Source organism: Corticium candelabrum, chromosome 21, assembly GCF_963422355.1.
Source record: "Corticium candelabrum chromosome 21, ooCorCand1.1, whole genome shotgun sequence".
Taxonomy (NCBI): domain Eukaryota; kingdom Metazoa; phylum Porifera; class Homoscleromorpha; order Homosclerophorida; family Plakinidae; genus Corticium; species Corticium candelabrum.
In genome coordinates, this window is record NC_085105.1 from 3,500,988 (window position 1) to 3,524,153 (window position 23,166).

At 41.5% G+C, this 23,166-nt stretch overlaps 3 protein-coding genes across 3 annotated transcripts; 2 read left to right on the top strand and 1 right to left on the bottom strand.

The window, feature by feature from the left end:
• Window positions 1-655: 655 nt before the first annotated feature.
• LOC134196327 (filamin-C-like) lies at window positions 656-3,034 on the top strand. Its single transcript, XM_062665428.1, has one exon. The coding sequence runs from the start codon at window positions 662-664 to the stop codon at window positions 3,032-3,034; it is 2,373 nt and encodes a 790-aa protein (XP_062521412.1). The 5' UTR covers window positions 656-661.
• On the bottom strand, window positions 3,032-20,343 carry LOC134196326 (uncharacterized). The gene is made up of 24 exons (XM_062665427.1): window positions 20,181-20,343; window positions 20,037-20,125; window positions 19,005-19,072; window positions 18,863-18,943; window positions 18,557-18,681; window positions 17,289-17,379; window positions 16,969-17,113; window positions 15,944-16,104; window positions 15,801-15,888; window positions 15,637-15,736; window positions 14,865-14,954; window positions 14,677-14,807; window positions 14,488-14,618; window positions 7,937-8,244; window positions 7,415-7,570; window positions 6,543-6,714; window positions 6,423-6,488; window positions 6,236-6,369; window positions 5,813-5,897; window positions 5,307-5,460; window positions 5,017-5,228; window positions 4,883-4,961; window positions 3,551-3,647; window positions 3,032-3,484 (listed from the first exon to the last, which is right to left on the bottom strand). The coding sequence occupies exons 1-24, from the start codon at window positions 20,332-20,334 to the stop codon at window positions 3,270-3,272; spliced, it is 3,132 nt and encodes a 1,043-aa protein (XP_062521411.1). The 5' UTR covers window positions 20,335-20,343; the 3' UTR covers window positions 3,032-3,269.
• Window positions 20,344-20,370: 27 nt separating this feature from the next.
• On the top strand, window positions 20,371-22,097 carry LOC134196486 (large ribosomal subunit protein uL2-like). The gene is made up of 4 exons (XM_062665629.1): window positions 20,371-20,430; window positions 20,490-20,824; window positions 21,539-21,825; window positions 21,881-22,097. Exons 2-4 carry the CDS (start codon window positions 20,497-20,499, stop codon window positions 22,040-22,042), a joined length of 777 nt encoding a protein of 258 aa, XP_062521613.1. The 5' UTR covers window positions 20,371-20,430; window positions 20,490-20,496; the 3' UTR covers window positions 22,043-22,097.
• The last annotated feature ends 1,069 nt before the right edge of the window (window positions 22,098-23,166 follow it).

Genomic DNA, 23,166 nt, shown 5'->3' on the forward strand with positions numbered 1-23,166 from the left:
ACGGGTATTGGCATGTAAATAGGGCTACTGGACCATCTTGATGGGCATTTACTGCTTCGAAAGACATGTTTGACTCAGAGGGATTTGTGAGTTGTGGTTGGATGCATGAACTAAAACTCCATGAGTTTCAAATTGGAGTGGAGACTATCCATAAGGCAAATGTATCTTGTCATACAAAGCAGCTGGAGATAATAGACGAAGCACACACAAGTGTGTTCGCAGACGGTTTGGCGGCCTATGTAGTTACGCCTACGGCAGCATGTCCGCGGACATCCAGGACCGATTACAAGATCACATCCAGGATGTTTAGACCATGACGTCTAATTTACACCATCTATAGTAAAGATGAGGGCAGACCGTTTAATTTAATTAATTTGTAAGCACTTGAAAAGAAGCAGTTGCGTGTTTAGTCAATCGATCCCAAGCAGAGTTGAGTAGCATTGCTTTGCTGCGTTGACTTTCACTGGCAAGCGAGTGGGGTCAAGGACAACAGTTGTGTTGCCACAGCGTTGTTGGTCGTAACCTTAAACCATTCCATCATTCACAAATTGGTTGATATTAGTGCAAAATGTAATAAACATCCCAGTATACTAAAATAGTTAAAGGTGTCAAAAGTGGGCGTAACCATTCACGTGATAGGCGTGGCCAACAAACACCTACAATGTCCACTGGACGTCGCCCTACGCCCTACGTAGACGCTCAAACAGCTCTCAATCTTTTCAACAAACAAGATGCTACAAGTCGAGACCGTGTTTACCACGTCGGCCAGAAAATCCAACTGACAGTAGACACGAGTCAAGGAGGAGACGGCCCGCTCTTCGCAACAGCCAAAGGAATATTCTCTGGCGCGATAACTGATGTAAGCATCAAACAGTTAGGAATTTCCAGTTTCTTGGTAGTGTTTGCACCGTCGGTAGCGGATGAGTACAAGCTGGGAGTCACGTGGGGTGACCAGCCTGTGGAAGGATCTCCATTCATATTCAAATTTCGTGAAGCGTCTGAACCGGACAAAGTGCGAGTGTATGGATTGACGGGTCATCGCTTTGTCGCTGACGAGCCCGTCTCGTTTAATATCGAAGCTAGAGACGCTGGCAGTGGCGAAATAGTCGTTCGAGCAACGGGGCCGTCACGTGGTACCGCTCGGTCACGTGTCATCTTAGACGACCAGAACGACGGCACATTTGTGGGAACGTACATTCCAATAGCACCGGGCGAGCACGAACTATCAATCACGTGGAGCGACGTGCCCGTTCCGGGTAGTCCATTCAAAGTCCAAGTGCTAGACAATGCGAATTCGACAGCCAGCAAGGTGACTCTCCACGGTCCGGGCCTATCCGGAAGAGTCCTTGAAATCAACAAGCCCATAGAGCTACTCGTCGACACGTCACTGGCTGGCAGTGGCGCGGTCACCGCGTCGGCCACCAACAGGTCGGGTTACCAACTCAAAATCGACGTCTTCAAAACCGGACCGAATTCGCATCTCTTACGGATAGAGGCGTCTCACCCGGATTTCTACGACGTGTCCGTTCTATACGAGGGCTCTCACATCAGTGGGAGTCCTTACAGTGTCAATTTTTCCAAACAGATCGACCCGACTGCGTGCGTTGTGCGAGGATTAAGATCTGGGAAACTGACTGTAGGAGAACCGGTCGTGTTCACGGTCGACGCGGACGACGCTGGGCCTGGAGAGCTCGTCGTTCGCGCATCGGGTCCGACCGCAGGTCAGCCGGCTCAATTAGAGATCACGGACAACGAGTATGATAGCTACACGGTAACCTACTTACCGACCGCTCACGGTACACACAAACTCCACGTGCTCTGGAGCCAGACTCCTATCCCCGGTTCTCCGTTTCGAATCGATATTCAACCCGCCGCGAGTGACCGAAAGACGGACGCGTCCAAGTGTCTCGTCTACGGTCCTTCTCTGCAGTACACCGGCCTTCGCAAGTTGAGCGACGTCTGCTCTTTCACGGTTCACACCGGACAGGCCGGACCTGGAAATCTCGACGTCAAGGCGAGTGGTCCCGTAAAGAGCCAATCGGAAGTACTAGTCGAAGACAACGGGAATGGCTCCTACAACGTGACCCTCCAGCCTACAGCAGTCGGCGACTTCAAATTGGATATTTTCTGGGGCGGCCAACCGGTTCCCGAGAGCCCGTTGGCGTTCCGTTACATCGACCCTAAAAAGTGTCAAGCCCGCGGGCCCGGACTGACGCAAGCGTTTGTAGGTAAACCGGCGTCTTTCACGGTGGACACCTCGGGTGCGGGTCGGGCCACTCTGACCGCGTCCGCACTCGGAGAGAAGAGCCGTGCTGATGCAAAGGTAAAAAAGATATCGACAAACGTGTATAACGTTGAATACGTCCCCGACACTCCGGGGGCCTACCTCATCAACGTCCGCTGGGACAAACTGCACGTACCGGGTAGTCCATTCAAGCTCGTCGTTCCCGACGTCGCGCAAGCGCAAGCGGCGCGCTGTCAGTTGGCGGGAGACAAAATAAATGACTGCGAGATCGGTCAGGAAGTTCAGTTCTCTGTCCACGTGCCGGACACGAATGAAGGAAAGCTGACATGCACTGCGTATGGTCTACACGATACTGTAATAGGTTATATGGTCGATGAAGACGAAGGACGCGTCGCCATGCGATTTGATCCTCCGACAGCAGGGAAATACAAAGTGGGTGTGTATTGGGAAAGCAGGCACATCCCGGGGTCCCCCTTCAAGGTCACGGTTTTCCCACAACCAGACCCAACGAAAGTGCGTGCGTTCGGACCTGGATTGCAGAACGGTAAAACGGGACACCCGGGAAGCTTCACTATTGACACAGAAGATGCTGGAGGTGGAGTCCTCGAAGTGAGAGTTCAGGGACCAAAGCAAGGTTTCCAGATACAACTAAACCAAGATTCCAACTCGCCGACTACTTTCTATGGCAAGTATGATCCAACGCAGAGCGGAGAGTATGACATTGAGATTGCCTTCTCGAGCCACCCAGTGCCAGGCAGTCCTTTCCAAGTTACCATTACAGATAACTAGATTGAGACACTCGACTGAAGAAGCACAATACACAGATAGCTTGAGAGTGTCGTCTTGGTATTTCAATGTCAGACGGCAACAATTGAATGAAGCCTTGATTACGTAAACAGAAGATTTGCCAAAACAGATAACTCAATATAAAAAAACATACACACTAGTGTGTTTCCAGGTTGGTACAGTACCTAGAAGTGGCTGCTGTTGTTTCTAATGAAGAAGTAGCTACATTACTAATCTGTCATAGTTCATCGTGCAAACGTTCTGACTCAAATCCTGTCTCACCATACACAATGTCTTCGCTACTCGGCCTGGCCTTTGGTACTTCTCTTAATCGAGATGCTCCACCTCTGTCAATAGGTTTTCCTTGATGTTTTGCTGCCTCGCGATCGTCAATTTTTGCCAAAAAGTCAATAGGAGGCTTTGCGGGATTCCATTCTGCTGATTTCAATTTACCTACCGGGAAATAACAATACCATAGATATCTCCATAAACAAACAAATGGAAAGTGGCTGAACTCACGAATTGGCTTTAGCTCGCCATCAAGGTACTTGTTGATCCACTTTAGAACATCAACGGCAGCCTTTGGGCGGTTATCTGTCATCATGTAGACATCTCCCTGACAAATAGGTTGATTACTTACACACACACACACACACACACACACACACACACACACACACACACACACACACACACACACACACACACACACACACACCACAGAGCATATACTAACCACGTAGTACACATAAACAATACACAGAATATTGGTATTATGTAACAACTAGCTTTTCATCAAAGACTTGCGTATGTATGTGATTAGTCATTTTGGATTATTAAACCTGATGATTTTCATCACTATTGTACTCTTGTGACACGTTTGACATGATTTAGTATGTGGTATGTATTCGTGATCTTCTGTCCATCTTGTTGTTAATGCAAGAGTACACACTATTTCATACTATTTCACATTGCAAATGAAAAAACATTTTATCACGTTTATCTTATCACTGTTGCCCAAACTAATTCTTGGCACAATCTAATTTGATATCCTACACTATCCACTAGCTTTGCAAGGTCTGCTGGATTCCAAGATAAATACACCACAAGACACTGCTAACTCTGCCTATGCTACTCAGGCATACATTTTGCAGTCTCTAGATCGAACTGCATTCTTTGATTGTTGCTGAAGGAATCTCCTAATACAGTCAGACCTCATTATTCTGACACTCAATAATCTGACACCCTCACTTTCTAACGAAGGTATATGGAGTCACAGAAACCAGTGGGATGAACGTGGTCAGAATAACAATGTCTGACTGTACAGCTGCAGTCACTTCTGCATTAGTATCTGCACAACATTTCCCTGCTTCCAATCACATGCCAGCTAGATAAAATTGGATAAGCTCAAACAGATTGTCAGGGACATAATAGAATACACCAGAGCTGCATCCTTTGGTAGCAAGTGTATTAGATGGCAACCACAAGAGTAAGAGACAGTAACTTTAGGACATCAACTCCAATCACCCAAGATGTGAAACACCAAAGTTCCAAGTGCCTTTCACAAACGATAAGCAGAAGGTGTTTGATAGATACTACACAATCACAGTTACTGTTAAACAGTACCATATACTGCTGTAGTATCTCAGTCTGACAAAAAGGTTCTCAAGCAATAATGCCCCATTTTGGACTTCAACTAAATTGTTGACTGACTAAATTGTATGAACATTCTGATACAAAAAGACAAGGTAATGATAAAATGCTCCAGAAATTCTCTGTAAGAAGAGCTTGGTCTCATAAAAACTCTACATTTACACACCAATCAATGATTACAACACTATCCAGTCTTACTTTATCACGATCTACAATGACCATCGTTGGTACAAACCCATTTGATGAATAGAAGCCCAGCAGATTGCCGTATTCATTTCTGAAAATGTAAGCAGTTATAAGTCGCCAATGACTGGTCCCAAAATACGTCTTACACATCCATCCAACAAAACAGTAGTTTTGAGTTAAGCTTTGGGTCTTTTGCAGCATCAGCCAATGCTTTCGAAAAAACTCTTTCTTGAGGTTCCAAAACTTCATCATCACTCATTTGGTGCTCATAGTAGAAACTTTCACTGTATACAAATGCAATTGCAAGAGGAAGGCCAGCAGCATAAAATCGAGGAAAAGTGATTGGAGTGAGTTCAATCTACAGAAATAATGGAAATATACATAGGATTACAATAACACCAGAATAGTACAAGATATTATCAATAATTTAACTCACAACAGAAAGCTGAGACTTAGAGATAAATTGTGATATATTTCCTTTGTCAAACGCTGTCTTTGCTGTTTTTTGAAATGTGTCAGTTTCTGACAACATGTACTTTCCTCGTCGAAGAGCAGCAATAGCTGGTATATCAACATTGAAGTTCTTAGACCTAAAGAAAAGTAATAAATGGCATAACTGAGGCAACAGAGCATGCATCATAAAGGGAAAAAGGTAGAAACAACAGAAACAGACACAGACAGACAAACAAGGCTTTTGTGACAGACACAAATAATTTAGATGCACGGATACTGAACACACACAAAACAAATGGACAAGCAAAAGAAACAGTGAAACAGACAGAAAATTCTGAGGGTAAACAAAAGACTGGCACACTAAAAATAGACATAGACAGACAAACAGACAAACAGACGGACAAACGGACAGATAGACAGACAAACAACTGACTAAACTTCAACTAAGCTAACATTACAAATCCTCCGTGTATACACTTGACATCTTACCAAGTCTTTGCAATGTCACCAAAACATGCCACGTGCGGGAACGTCCCTCTTCCATCTACAGCAACAGCCTCGTACTCTTTGTATGCTATACGATCAAACAACAAACAACAACAACAACAATTAACAAAAAATGAATAAACATATGACAAAGAATTGTTACTATAATACATTACAAAATATTGAAAAAGTTAAGAAATGCGAACTTGAAGTCTGCCGTGATGGATTACATATATGTATCTTAGATAACACACTCTGCACACTTGTCACACTTATCACATTTCTATTTATTCGTTAATTTGTTCCCAATAAAATATACATGCAATTAAAACTCAGAAAAAAAGACGATGTAGCATATTGCCTGCTCACATCTCTAGCACAAGTCACAATTTCTAGTTGTTATTGCTACATTGCTAAATCACTAACCTTTAGAGTCTTTGGACTTGAAAAAGCCAATCAAGCTGAACTCTTGAGTGAGAACAAATGGAGGGTACACAACAGTAACAAATGTCTCCAAGTCTTGGTCGGTATCCAACTCAATGACAACATCAAACTGGAATCTAGCAAACCGCATCACTCACGACTTGCCACAACACTGATCATTTGGACTTACAGCTGAACAGCTTGTGTGAGACTGGCTGTGTCCAAAGATCCTTTGTATGTGTGCACCTCATTGCCACTATAATGACAACAATGTGATCAGATTGTATAGCAATGCAAGGTTACAGCAGACCGAAATATGATGACAGTTGGATATAGGTAAACGTTGAAACGATCGCAGACTTCAGGATATGCTGTACAGTCAAGATGAGTAAAGCAGATAGTAGACACGAGAGATGGGTGAGACGAGAAGCCAGCAGCAGCTTCTTTTATGACAGAAGTTAGTGCTTTAGACTTGGCCGCCCCTAAACACAAACCAAGGAAAACATGTAAAAGTAACACTAGAAATCATACACTGATAAACGTCTGACTGAGTATAGCACTGTTAGTCTTAGTTGTGAATAATGGCAATAAGAAATTCTACTTGCAAAGAATGTTCAAGTAAAATGTGTGTGTACGTGTGTGTACGTGTGTGTGTGTGTGTGTGTGTGTGTGTGTGTGTGTGTGTGTGTGTGTGTGTGTGTGTGTGTGTGTGTGTGTGTGTGTCTAGAGGCAAAGGGAGCTATCTCTGTAACTGACCGTATGGTCGACGTCGAACAACATGGAGGGCTTAACATTTGTACATGCAAGTGTACATACTACAGTGTACATATACTTTCTTCAAACAACTGACACATACTTTGCTCATCTCAACATTTTGAAGTGCACAGTCACCACACAACCAAATTCCAAAACGTCCCTATGGTAACTATCTTTTCATAAATGCATTACAAATAATTCTAAAATAACAACTTGATGCCACAGAGTAAACCTATTTTGTTCTACAAAAATCTAAACCTACTAAAAATATATAAATGCATCGACAAATACTAACGTGTTGTGAATGCCACCAATCTGTACCCCTCAACCACACAAACTGTCTACACACACGTACAACTGTTTGCTGAAGCCAGTCAAGAGAGTAAGCAAACACAACAACTGAACAATAAATGAAAACTTACATACATGGACTGAGAAAATGAACAACAAGAACTCCACATTCAGTGCGTTTTTCTTCAATTGTCTTATCAGTCAGAGCTATTGTCTCCTCCTTCCATTCAGATTTCCTCTTATAAGTCAGATAAAACACAGACCCAGCTAATTCATCATCTTCCCGATCCTCTGAAACCACAAAAACATAATGTACTAATCAAAGTCATCTATTGTCTTTGCATTGACCTATGACTACACATTGTACTATGTAGTCATTAGATCATTGAACATTACGCAAAGTACAAGTAGCCATATGAAAAATCTACAATGTTGCTGTATATTTAGAACAAGTCAACAATTTAATTGTGTTGTTATCTATTTGATAAACATTGCACTCCATAAAAACAAATTCCTGTAAAACACCAAGAAGAAATTGCAAATTAAAACTGGGCAAGAAAGCAAACTTCACATTCAATGACAATCAGATAAACCCAATTTGTGGCTAAACTGCTAATAAAGACAATGACCAACAACCAACCAGTTTGATTTGCGCACCTTCCTCATCTTCAGGCACCTCAGATTCATGAAACTCTCTCTCTCTATTAACAGGAGTCGTTTCTCCAACCATTTTATCATTTGGTCGATGTCTCCCTTCTTTCTCTTTGCTTAAATCCTCTAGCAGATCATCCTCCTCACTCTCAGCCCGTTGATGAATCGCTAAACTCTCCCCACTATCTCTCCTGTCGAGGTTAAAGGGATTAGGTTTAAATCCATCAGGATATTCTACATGTTTAGTATCCTCTGGAGGAACAATAGGAACGTCATCACTTTCCCGCTTCTTCATGACCGCAATATCCGGGTACCTGAAAAACAAATCCAACTTAATATTAAGAGGAATAGAGATACCTTTATATAACAAGTGTTTTACATACAATAAATTCACAAACAACACAGCACAGATGAAACACATGTCATAATGATGGCATGTCCACTGATAACAGTGATGACTCTGGTCATAATACAAGAACACAACAGACCTTGTCCATTCAAACCATTCTGTTTCTAAGATATGCATTACCATAACATTGAACACTAGACATTTCTACCTCTTCATATCCAGTTTCCATCCTTCAATACAGTAAACATTTTAATGACTTCCTTACTTACACTTTGTGTATAACAACTGGCTTTCTTTGCCTATATACACATGTATAATATAGATATAATTCGTATTGCTTCAACCTCTACTTTAGACTTAGCAACTCTAAATTACAAGCTGCAACCATATGTCAAGATTGCACAAGCAATAACAGTGAACGCACGCTATGCATTTCAAAGTTGTTTACAAGGTCGTTTCATCGAGTCATCGCCATTTCCGGTAATAGTAAGCGGGCCAAGTCTGAAAAGACGTCTATGTATCAGTTTCGCTCCGAACCTCAGCCAGCATTTATTTCTCACTTTTATTTTAATGTTCTTGCTCTATAGAGACGATTTCAACTTGTTGGCATCTCGACAAAAGGTCCAAAGTGGCGTAATCATGTCTTATATTTATTGCCATATCTCGCGCGTACAATAGTCTGGATGTCAAGGTTGGTTGGTATTTCTTGCTGTTTCACAACCCATCAAGATAGGAAATGAAAGAAATAGTTCCTACCAAACCTTCTCAAACTCATGTACCCCTAAAAAAACCAATTAAAGATTTACGTGGTGTAGTCACGTGATAGCCTTGCCAACCCAGATCTGTTTATTACAACACGAATCACGTGTATTTATAGCTCAGACAACTCAATAACTTCTGGATAATTAGTTTCTTTGGTCAGCTACTATCTTAGTCTTCATCTTCATCTGTACCGTGAGTACCATCTTCTTGAGGCATGTTACAACAATTATTCTCCATGCAGCCACAAACATCAGTGCAAACAAGATTATTTGACCAGCAAGAGCATCGCTGGCTTGTGCAGCCTGTTTTGTAATTGCAACTAGCCATCTCCAGTAGAGCTCTCAGTGCTGCAGTTTGTCCATCCAATGAAGTCGTAGGCAGTTGTTGGTCTGTATCCAGCCATGATGACGAGGGCTTGGAATGTCTGGCTACACAATGTGTGCCCTTCGCCACACAGCAGCTTGGTAGTTTACGCAAAGAATATGTTGCTTGAGTGCATCTGTGAAGGCAGCAATTTGTGCTGACTTGGAACAAGAGTTGGTACCAAACCTGCAACTAGAATATATCCATAATTAATTAATTTATGGTTAGCTTTAATAAATATACGTACTTCGTTAACTGAATCATAACTCTTCTTTCCATAAAGCTGACAAGTGAAAGCCTCCAAACCAAGGATTGTGCCTGCAGGAACTTCAAAGTTCTGTCCAAGACTACTAAAAGCAGACCGTGCAGCTGCTGACTCAAATCCTTCAATGGCAATGATGTTGTACCTTAATTTCTTTCCTTTTCCTGCAAAAGCACTTGTCGAGTCGTAGCCAGTATATGCATGAAATCAAGTCAGTGCATCACACATGCTATCACCAAGGCTTTACCAATGACAGTAAATGTTAAGTAGACATCAGCAATTTTTTGTTTCCGTTCAAAAGACAACGTTTGATAAAGTTTTGATAGAATACGCACAGGCCAGGACCGCTACATCTGTGTCAAGTGACATTCTCATTTTCATGCTTCGGTTGTAATGGTTTCCTTCAAGAACACCTGCCACAGATCCTAAACCCACAACTCCTGACTGTACAAGTATATCTCGAAGACCTGTACTGGTAAACCGTTTTCCAATCACCGTGATCATTGTGCAACAATATGAAATGCTCCCATTCGCAATACAAGTTTGCTAAAATCTTGGGGTTGCTTCCACTACCTCTTAATTGCGCTTTCGCATATACAACTTGATCCAAGACTACAATCGTATAATTCTGACCGAAAGACCTTGCTATCTCTAATGACCAGGTAAGCAAAGTATATATCGTGTCAAGGCGAGTCGGAGAAGCAGGAATAATGGGTAGTATCCAACTACACTTCGTGGTGGAACCAGTGGCGACGGAACTGGGGGGGCCGTGGGGGCACGTGCCCCCACAAAATGCTCTCCGTTATCTTAGGGTTAGGGTAACCCTAACCCTAACCCTAACCCTAAGGCATAGAGTTAGCAGTGTTCTTGGATTTCTATGACCTGACAAACCGTTGTGCCCCCCCACTCAGCAGAGGCTTCCTTCGCCTATGGGAACGTTGTCAGAGTTCACAAGCTGATTGAATGCTGACCAACCGGGTACAACGTGACTGCCACAATATTAAAATATGCTGTCAGAATCGTTTCGAGCGACTAGCCACAGAAAGTCACAAAAGCTGGCAAAATTTAAGTACAGGACTTTCTTGGGTAAGTAGATCAAAGTCAATTTCAAGTAGTGGCGGACATTTTCTAGCACCTGAGTGATATTCAAGTATTGTTTCTTGCATTGCAGAAATAGAATGTCTATGTTTTGAGCGTTTAGGTAGTGGCTAAAACTGTTTAGGAAGAACGGGTCTCAAAACCTCTCTTTGAATTACTATGCCATTTGTGCAATGAGTGGTGCCTAGACCTGATAGCGTCTCTTCTATGATGTCATTATTATCTCAGCAAAACGACACGGAGCCTCCGGTGGGAAGAATGTTTGAAGGCAAGAAGCTTCCCATTGTCTGTTGTTGTAGTTGTCTTTCGGCTAGACTTGTGTCAAGCTCTTGAATTTGACTCGCTGAAATACCGTGTCCCAATCTGTTCAGCATTGTCACAAGTTGATGACTTCAGCCTGGTTCACAATATTCACGCTGACGTCGCCGTCGACGCTGGAATAGAAATGAATCATATTCCAGCATCGGCGTCAACATCAAAGAATGCCACCGACGTCGAGGCAGTTTCTTTGAAGTTTGACGCTCAGCTGGGCGTCGGCGTCATATTGTGAACCAGGCTTTTCTGTAATATTTCGAACAGTCATAAAATGCTTGGGTGTTCTGACGCATCCTTTTGCAGTACAATAAATGATGTCCTGACTAATTGACTGCACTCGACAATGAACGTCAACTGATGGTGCTTTTCCTTGATTGTGCTTACAGCGGTCAGTCCTAGTCTCGTGTACCCAGACTTTAACCCCGCCTCAACATTCCGGCTGGGAAACGGTCTGGTAAGGTTCCTTTGATGTTGTCATGTTGCCGCATCACCGAATTCTGGTAAACTAAAGACGCTATAAATGTTACAAAGAGGCGTGATAATATTACCGATTCTTGCTTCTCGTGCAAAGTGGGTGGTGCTGAGTGTTTTTATGATGTAATCATCGATGCTATCAAACTCTAGACAAGCCACAAAGAAACGTTTCATGGCCTTACCATTGAACAGCCATCGCAAAGTGAGTTCTTGTCGCGAAATGCCGTCAAAAAGGCGTGTGCACGCCCCCTTTGCAGTCATTGATTTTCACTTTGCAATGCCGCTGTGGTGACGAGCACGTACATGTTTGGCTAGTAGGTTGGCTAGTCCATGGAGAAGCTATACACTAGGCTGTATGGCAAGGCGATCATCTCCTATATTCTCAGGAAATTCACGTAGCTGTCAAGAGTTCACTGGAAACACAACCAACACAACAACTGACAGCAACTGTGCACTGCATGATATCGCCTCACTGTAAGAAACATGCAGAGCACTAGTACATCGCCACACAGCCTTGTGTCTAGCTTCTCACTAGACTAGCCTATTTAATTACTAGCTAGCCGAACACGTACGTGCTCGTCACCACATGCACCGGAATCGCAAAGTGAAAATCAATGACTGCAAAGGGTGCTCGTACACACCATATTGACAACATTTTGCGACAAGAACTCACCTCGCGATGGCTGTTCAACGGTACAGGCCATGAAACGTTATTCATGGCTGGCCTAGAGTCAAAGATAGCATCGATGATTACATCCTGTAGACACACAGCATGCAACCACTGGCATGAGAAGCGGTAATATTATCTTACCTCTTTATAACATTCATAGGGTCTTTAGTTCAGCGGAATTTGGTGATGAGGCAACATGGCAACATCAAAGGAACCTCACCAGACCCTTTCTCCTGCGTGGCATAAAGGCGGGGTAAGGGTCTGGCCACGCGAGACTAAGTCAGTCCATCATCTCTGGCTATAATCCAAAGAAGTAGGTTGTAGAGGTCATTAGGAACATTTTCAGACATAGGTGGCCATGGCATAGTGCTCTGCATTTGCAACAAGATTCCTCTGATATGCATAGAGCAATGGTAAAGCATTCGAGAAATACCATCATCAATTGTTGATTCTGTCTGTGGCTGTCTAGAAATCCACACGTTTGCGATTCCAACCCGTCATAAGCCTCTTCTGCCATTTTCACACATGTTACCACAAGATGACAACGTGGGATAGCATTGCTGTACACTAAGGCTGACTGTTGATGATCGGTTGGATGCCAAACTCAATCGTGTCACCGAACTGTACATCTAGACGATTTTTCAAATAGCCATTGTGATACTTTGCTACTTCTCCAGATATTTCACTTACAAGGGTTTTGAACGCTCTTGAAGATCGCCTAACTAAAGCACTTGTGACCCCTTGATAATGCTGTCTTCAATTTCATTTGACAACTTCTCAAAAGCGTTGTCTTTGACTGATACTTGGTCATTCAGGTATACGTACGCTTGTTTGACTGAATTCGGCTCAATGATGGTAGCGTACTTCAATTGCTATGAGACCTTGATTTTTGCATGCAATACAAATTCGTTGCTCATTCTGAATGCGAGTGGCACTCAACAACTTTTCTGCAGCTCGGCTTTCAACGTTACGCACTGACTGAGATTTTTATTTCATCGCTTATTGATTTTCTTTACTGTCTGACAGATAATACATTTTTTTAGCTAAATTAGTTGTTCGTACTCTGCTGCGCCTCAACAACTAAGTCATTTCGGAAACAGAGGCTGCATCAGTAGCACTTTCTATATCATTCTGTATACAATTACCTTCAACTGTTCTAGAAAAGAGCCTACTCAGGGTAGTTCTGTTGGTATAAGTCTGGTAACATAAGCGATGGTACCCACCCATTGGGCCTTCATGAAATTTCAGAGAGAGAAAATCGAAAATTGCATCGTGCCATATGTTTGCAGCTTCCTGCAATGTTTCCCAACTAGAAGTTGTGAACAACCTTAGCGTCTGGTCGACAGTGACACAAACAGTGTGACAAGTCTAGAAGTGGTGCCTTGCTGGGCGGAGAACCCAAGGGTAATTCTCCCATCGCTAGCATGCAAATATTTCCTGTAGACTTCGGTAGAAGTGCTTAAAATTCAAGAAATGCGAGTTTGAACGAAATAACCACTGTTACAAGTTTGGTTTACTTACTCTGCCTGCCAATCTATATGCAAACAAACCTTTCGTGACAAGAATACATCCGGGTACTAGAAATGCATAGGCGTTTGTCACGTGTGTTACTACAGACAAATTATCAAGATGACGGCCTAAGAATTAAACTATTTGACGTTCTCTAATAGGAATCTCTTACATGAAGTCGTACATGTGCCAAAACTGCTAATAATCTAGTTTTCCTGGGGTTCCCTGACTGCTGCTTGCGAGTCAGCCGACACCGATGTGATTTCGCCTACTTTGGACCTTTTTCAAGAATGACAGACAACACGTCGATTTGATATGTAGGCAATATGATACATCAAAATATATAGAGAAACCAATGTTGGCAGATGTTCGAAGCGAACTGACACGCTACAGGACTTGGCCCACGTACTACAAGATGACTACCATATCCCTAGCTCATGCGCCTAGGGTTAAATATGTATGCCAACCCATGAGAATTCCATGCTGTATGCATCACATAGTGTGGGACACGCAAGCATATATTAACAGGATATGTTGACATGCTCCTGAATACATATCTGAGCCTAAACATGTTAAAAAGTACATGTTCACTCTAAAAACAAGAACAATTTTTTTAAGAAATTCAATTCAAGAATTGTTAGAACACATTTTTACTAAATATTATATGCAATGCCAACATGAAAGCATAAAATCACCACATCAAAAAGCCAACAAAACACACTTGCAGCTACGTGCTAGCAGCTTCAGGTACTTACCCAACTTCAGCTAAGAACCGAAGCAAAGGTTTCAGCTTGCGTTGGGGTGTCTTCCCATTGTGTTGGTAGCCAATAAACTCTTCGTCATTACCATACTTAAATCGAATATCGGGAAAATCAGCAATATCATCCTGTAACCAATGGCAGTCAAACAACAAGAATCATGTTAATTTGGCTCTGTTCTCTCACCTCCAGTGGTTTACTTGCTGGAGACATAGACACAAACCCCACAATGAGTTTATCAGAGTAGCCAGCTACATGTACTCCTCGACCCAGTCGACGCCACGTTGCATGAAATTGCAAATTACAAGCCTCAAAATCTGAAAAATTATTACATAGTGAAGCAGAATTACAAGACAGAGTAATAGACAACTTACGGTCGTGACAGAAAGCAACAATCACATCCTTGCCAGAAAAATAAACAACATTTCGATAATTGTCTTGTGTCAAGATAAGAACATCTTTACCTACATAGTAATATACGCTTTAATAAAAGAAAAATTGGTGAACAAGAATTGCTTGCCTATCTGTCCATCTATTAGCCTTAGATTGTATCTGCCTGCCAATGTGAGTGTGTGTGCACATGTTTGTCCATGCACCCACATTTGTAGCGATAAAGAGCCAAACTACTTGGCATTAGAACTAAAAAGTAAACAACACAGCAAAATTCTTGTGCCAGAAAAATTCGGACTTTCATTATGTAAAAAGAATTGTGAACAAATTGAGTTTGTCATGCACAAGTTGTTGCCTCGTACATTAATAGAGCACACAGTTTACCACAATCACAGTCAGAATATACAAGTCGTATACATTGTAACATGAAACAACAAGACAAACAAACAGACCCAATACATTTTGCCCACAATGTACACCCTTAATGTCTCTCTTCCAATCGCTCCATTGCCAAATCAACGGGCACGTCGTTGTGAGCACATCATTAATTATCTACCTCAAGCCAGCACGATCACAAACCTCACTCAATTCTCAGCTGATTACATGCTGTGGTATGGTGATACCAGTAAAGGTGTAGTAGATCTACTTTGTGTGTAATACCAAAACCAGCAACGAAAAGACAAAATGTAAGTTTGTTTGTTTGCTTGTTGGTGTGTGAAACGTACTTGCTCAACTGCTTTTACTGAAGTCACTTACTCATTCTAGCCTCTTGATACACAGTCTTCGTTGAGTTCAAAAATGCAATCAGAAAACTTTCAGTAAACGATTCTGGATCTTCAATAAACTCGAATCGTTCCTACAGATAAGATGCCACAACACAGCTAACAAGGATAACTAACACACAATCTCACTGCTCTCACCAGCTCCCCGTGAACCTTAATAGACAAGACTGGATATTTCTTTGGACTATCAAGACCAAATTTTCGATACCTTTTTCCAAACTTATTCCTGCCAAATTAAAAAAATAGAATTTCCAACGTTATCATACAACAACGTCACATACATGTCAACATATACAAAGCCAAATGTGTCTCTGAAACGTCTTGCGAGGCGTTCAATCATCGGTTTATGTTCTGCAAATTGGTCAGGTAGCATAAGAGCACATGCCAAATGAAGACCAAAAAGAGAATACGGATCATCGACTTCAAAACTTATCAGTTTATGCTACAACACAAATACGTATTATACTATGAATTAAGTAACACAATCACACAATATCATTAAACAACAAATATTGACACAACAAACAGGCATAACACTATCGCCACTGTCTCCGGCAAAAGGCATGGTCAGTTAGACAATCTGCTGTTGAAATCAAAAAATAGAATGTTTATCGGTGGGCCATAACAAGAGAGTCTGTCACTTTGCCTTGCTAAATACCTACCCATATTTAGGAACAAGTGCATTCAAACTGCATTCAATCCACTTCGCAGCATCTGTGAATTAGATGCGCATTCAGTGTGCATTGACCCATTTCACACTAGGAAAACGCAATCCACGTATAAACATGCCTACCCGTGTAACGTGCGTTAGAACCTGTGTTCATCATGGCTGCCAATCTCTTTGCGAAGGTAATTCTCTATCTTTCGTTACAGTACATCAATCTACACCATAAGCAAAGGATAGAGAGAGAACGTAGATCTACTGCTGCCTACTGACATGAATAGCTGAGTGGGTACGCGTGGTGCCACGTGCAGTTGCCAATGTGCATTGAATCCACTTCAAACCACTTCCGTATGTGATTTGAGGAAATCCGCATTGAATGCGGCTTGACAGCCAATGCGCATTAGGTGTGAAATGCCAATGTGCTTTAGTATGAATTCAACGCACTTTGGAGTGTAGTGTGAAAAGGCCTCATGTGCGTGTGTAAATCAATGTTTGATAAATAATCTAGCTAGACAAATTCGTCATTTGGTTGGTTGGTCAGTAAGTTGATTGTTAGTGATGTCGTGTCTGTTGTCTCTTAAAATTACCAGTAAAATCATCGTCACAAGTCAGTTTGATATTTACTACAAGTTTGAAACTTACAAGCAATGGCAATGTAAATATTTGCACAAATTTGTTCAGTTCCACTTCCTTAATAATGTCTGCATATGTAAACACGTGTCTTGGGTCATCTTCGTCACCTTGTACGATAACAACAACTTTTGCAGTCACTCCTTTATTTGATGCACTATAACAAAGAACAAGTCAATGTAGCAACTACGTGTCCTCGTTGTTTATTCACTTTCAACCACATACTAAAGCACACTATACACAAGACATTTCCACATTAAATGTCAAGCAATAGACGTCGTATCATTCAACCATGGCTACAGCAATTGAAGACCAAGTGCAACATAACTTACGAGTCAAGGAAATCCAGTTCTGTTCTATTTGTATACCCAACATGTGCACGTTCAAGAACAGTCATCATGACGGTCATAAACGACTTGTGTTCTAAAGCAAAGAAAACGTACAACTAAAAGAAGACATACTATAGTATTAGCATCTAATATCTAATCTGTGGAATAACCAGAAATACTAAACCAACAAGCTGTCATTGATTAGTACATGAATTAATAAATAAATGAATCAATGAATAATATATCATATAACAACAACAATTTGAAAGACATTTCATTCTAATAAATCCAAGTAAAGACTGATTCTAGTACGTCGCAGATGACAAGCCTAAGTCAAATTCTCCATCACATGTAGACACACAATTACATATAGGCACATAAACAAACAGAACCGTTCAAGTGCTACCCAAACCCAAGTGCTTAGTTTTGAGTACGGTGCAATAACAGACATGAACCAAAATCCATTCTTATGCCGGCTTTACACTAGACGATTTGACTTGAGGCCCATGCTAATTTGGCATGATTGGTGGCATATTTTACACTATCCGGGCTAACTATGCTTTGCGCAAGCGCATGAAGAAGACGATACTGTTGATCAAACTCTAACCACCACGTCAGTCCAGTTTTCACCACGAAAAGTTCACGTGCCATTTTGCCAATAATCCAGGAATAAGCAGAGGAAAATACGCTTTGTGTATTGTTACCCAGTAACACAAAATATGCAACACGTGGTTAGGTTTAGCTGAGCCTGGCCCTATGGATTAGCTCGGGCTAACTTAGCAAGAGCTAATTGCACTTAGCTCAAGCCAACACTTTACACAGCGTCAAAGTAGCACGAGTCATATTGGCTTGAGTCAAATCATTTTATGTAAAGCCATTATTACATTACTGTCTATTCCCCCATAAGGTTAGACTTTGAGACTACTTGATACTAATGTCTTGTCAAAAACAGTATCCATCTGGACTATAAGAATCAAGTGTATCTTATACATGAGAACTACATATATATATATATATATATATATATATATATATATATATATATATATATAATAAATATTTGTTTATACCTATACTATTGTACATAATAAAGCAGTCTTGTTAAAAGGTGACCTCTGTCAAAGTAATACAGAGCTATCAGTCTCTAAGTTGCAGATATGCAATGTACAAACAACCTCTTAGCCAAACAATCTAACTTGTAATTTCATATCTGATGCCAATTACAGTATCTGATATCATAATAATCTACGCATACTATGATACCATCTTACCTTGAGACCCAAATCTCTCAAAGTAACCAAGAACTGCAAACTGTTCTCGTTCTTCAGCAGATTGAACCAATTCCTCAAGCTGCTCTTGAGATGTCAAAACCGTAGAATATTGTCCAGTCAACACCCTGCAACATCATTCAACAGAACTAGTCACATACACAGTAAAGTCCATTTAATTAATCGGATGTATAAAAAAGCTAGAATCGTGTTTCCAATATATGCATTATTAACAAGCAAACAGACAAACAACAAACACAAAAATAAGAACAACATGTCTCACAAAATAACAGCCTCCGGATGCCTTACATCAAGCAATGTGCCACTAGTGAATCCCCACTGTCAATGAGATCCATTGGTAATGGAGTAGCTGTTGGCTGCCAATTGACCCTATACATGAAACGACAATAAATCAACATTCCATTCAACACATAATATGTCTGCCTCTCACCACAGCACTAGATTCTGTTCACCAGAAAACTGGCAAGATTTATCTTTAGGCTCCTTGACACAATCAAACTAAACAAACATCATAACATGCATGTGTATTACTGCCAATATACAGTATACGCTCCTAAGATTAAATGGACATGAATGACACTGATGCATAGATTCAATAGCTAGAATGTTTGTTCCCTTTCTTTTGGGTCCTAAATTATGTTTGTTAGCATTCACAATATACACAGTAATACTAAGCATAATGAGGATACTAGAAGTCAAAAAGGCAATGAGAATAACCTATGAAACTCATCTCACAGAGTTTCCTGTAGAGCAGAAGAGTTAGCCTAGCTGGCAACTTTGGCACTGATGAGCTGATGCCTGGACACACCGATGTATTACAGATTGTTACAGTAGAACACTGGTCTCACAGCTACTGTATATGACCAAATTAGTGCCCTGTGCTTTGTTAATTAATTAAGCTAGAATTAAAAAATACACAGTTCTTGGTGCACAATACACTGAGTACTGGTGAGCGCGTTTCCTGATTTCAGTAGTTGTGATCTAGTGTTGACTAAAACAAACCTTGTAAATATTATAGATTTTTACAAAATCACATTGGCAAATACCTCTGACTGTTAAACCCAAATTTCCTTACAATTCAGCTCGTAAAATCATAATTTAATAATAATTAACAAATGTATCGTACAAGAACAACTTCCAGATGCAAAGTCATCAAGGCCAGAATATCGTGACTGGCAATAGTAGTTTTACACAGTACAATTATCTCGATTACAAGTTTGTTCCCCAACCAAAAGACATCAGTGCTATAAATGCTGGCATTCAAGGTAATTAGCAATAATTTAAGATATCTAAAAATTCTAATACCATTAGTTTGTTCCTATCAGTGTTATATCATGCTAATTTATAACTTAATTAAGTTAAGGGAGGAGCTAATTTTGCTAGCAACTTATTCCATATACACAGCATTAATTAAGATAGACCCGGAATTTCCTTTCACATGACACGTGGCTTTGCGACGTACCTTCACTACTTTGATGATAAACAAGCGCATGTCTTGCTTAGAACGCTGAATCATCTCATCCAAGGCAGACTTGTTTGCAGCTTTTCCTCCTGTCATTACACGAAAATAAACACGAAGGCGAGATTGCATATGTAAAGAACAAACTTTTGTCAAAAACAACTAGTAAGCCTGCAGAGCTCATGTACTTCGTCTTCTCGTCCAGTTGTTTGCGTGATAGCACCTCCAACTTAGTGACGGCTGCAGAAGACAGCACAGCGCTGCACAGAAGAGCAAATGCTACCCGCTCCATTAGAAACATTTTTTTGCGGGTCAAACGCCCGGATGTCGTCACATACCCGGCTTTTCCATGTCCCGTATCTCTAGTAATCGACAGGTGTTCGGTTCTATCCAGTTGGTACGCTGCCATCTCGTTGGTTACAGCACTGTCGTGCTATTGTTTGTAATCTGTGATAGGTGAACGATGGGTCGTGTTATTCGCGGACAACGTAAAGGCCACGGGTCCGTCTTTCGCTCTCACACGAAACATCGCAAAGGAGCGGCCAAACTGAGAACTCTAGACTACGCAGAGCGTCACGGTTATATCAAGGGTATAGTCAAGGAGATCATCCACGACCCGGGTCGTGGCGCTCCCCTCGCTAGAGTGGCATTTCGTGATCCTTACCGTTACAAATTGAGAAAGGAACTGTTCATAGCAACAGAGGGGATGTTCACAGGACAATTTGTCTATTGCGGAAAGAGAGCATCTCTTGCAGTCGGAAACTGCCTGCCAGTAGGCTCCATGCCAGAAGGTAAGAAGGCAGAAAGGTTGTATTGCAGGTGTGTGGGCGTGTGCTGGATATCAAATTCTTAAGAAATTTGCGCCGTAAAATCAAATGGAGTACATCAGCTGTTTAGCTTTGTAGAGCTTGTTTTGCGTTTTGATTTAATGATTTCAAACTTAGTGTTTTGAATGTTTGTCATGAGTACTACACGCGTGTATCCATAATTAATTAATTGATAGTGGATGATGGGGTGGCAGGTGTGTGATAAGTGTAAAAGGATGATGATTTCTGGCAGAAAGTATTTGTTGAAATGGCATGAGTCAAGCAATGCTTTCCTGTATCAGCTAATGACATACAGAATTGAGACGACTGTACAGTTACGCGATTGATATGTTGATGCAATCAATATTAATAAGCTCGCATTGAAATGGCTGGTATTTGTAATACCTTGTCATGTTATCATTTATGTATGGTGTATGTACAGTTATGCTGGAGTTCGAAGTCGGCAGTCACCCTTTGATTTTTATAATTTTTCTAGTTCAAGTCCCAACTTCTGTGTGTGCAGAATGAGTGAACAATGGTGGATTAGATTAACTTGTTTTAGATTGCGAGGAGTAGGGGCAAAATGACACTCAGATAGAATCTATTCTGATTCGTCTATTAGTATCTAATTTTTCAACTCATTCAGTATATCCTGCTATTTAAGGTTTTATTTATTTATCTGTTCATCGTTTTTTGCAGGGACTGTTGTGTGTGCACTTGAACAGAAACCTGGGGATGGTGGTAAGATGGCCAAGGCATCTGGCAACTACGCAACTGTTGTGTCTCACAATCTTGACACAAGGAAAACAAGACTACGACTGCCATCAGGAGCAAAGAAAGTCATCTTGTCGACATGTAGAGGCCTCATAGGTATTGCTGCTGGTGGAGGAAGAATAGATAAGCCTCTACTGAAAGCAGGACGAGCTTATCACAAGTACAAAGTGAAGAGAAACTCATGGCCACGTGTTCGCGGTGTGGCGATGAACGTAAGCCAGAACTCTATCAAAGATGTGAATGTTTGCTAGTTTGTGTTTTTGACAGCCTGTTGAACATCCACACGGTGGTGGTAACCATCAACATATTGGTAAACCATCGACGGTGAGGAGGAACACTCCAGCAGGTCGCAAGGTCGGTCTCATTGCTGCAAGAAGAACAGGAAGACTGAGGGGAGGAAAGAAAGTAGTAGCAGGAGACAAGGAATAGACTGCTACAAAGCTTACAATAGTGAAATCAATATAAATACAGTGAAAGTCAATAACAGTCTCATATTTGTTCAATTGAATGCGTTACGTGAAAGCATGGATGTGACAGTACAGAGATGTACAGGTTAGAGGTAAATACTTTAGAGTGGCAACAAGTGCAAAAGTGGGATTGAGGGAGAAGAGGTACTGTACAACCAAGGAGGCTACTAACTGTTTTTAGTATCAGATATTGATCAATGATTTTCAGGGGTTGCGACAACTCATTAGGAAGTGTAAGAAACAGAAGACACCACATTAGACCAACAGGGTTACATGTGGACCATCCTAATGCTGCTACACCCTTTTGTGGTAGAGGACCTGAGGTATCTTGCATAGGGCCCTCTCTTACACATGAAGTCTGTAGGTAGAGCTGTCATGACACAACTGGTCCTACCATTACTGCATGACCTGGGCTAGATGTGGGCTATGCTAAATGGTCCACCCTTGCCACTATTGGTCTGCATCCCATGCGCAAATTTTAAATTTCTTCATACATTGGATGGTTACAATATGGAAGATGGTCTAATGCTATGTAGTTGCAAAGGATGGTATTATGTACATTGTGCAAGTCTGGTCTTAGTGGTTACAAGTGTACCATAGAACTGTGACCAGTGTTAAGTATATACGTTTATATACTGTACGTAGGTTGCAAGTGATTACTACTGGCAAGTTACATGCTGATAGCAAATGTACCATATTCTAGTACATTTGTATATACATGGGCTCAGTGTATAGAATCAGATATCCTGACCAGTTGCGGCTGCACTAAATGGCCCTAAGACTGCTTATGGCTGTTATGCCTGGTCCTAGGTCACTTATGACTGCTATAACTGGTCCTTAGACCACTTGTGTCTGCCATAAATGGTCCTTGTAGGACCACTACTGGCAGCACTGCACCAAGTATGGCAGCCACAAGTGGTCTGGGACCAGTTATGGCAGCCACATGTAGTCCTAGGACAAGCCACGGCAGCAGAACAACTATAACAAGACAGGTTAACCCTCACATCACCCAAAAAGCTTGCTGGTATGCATATGGTATGACAATCATACAGCTAGAGGATGCCGCGTGCCTCAGAGAAGGAACCA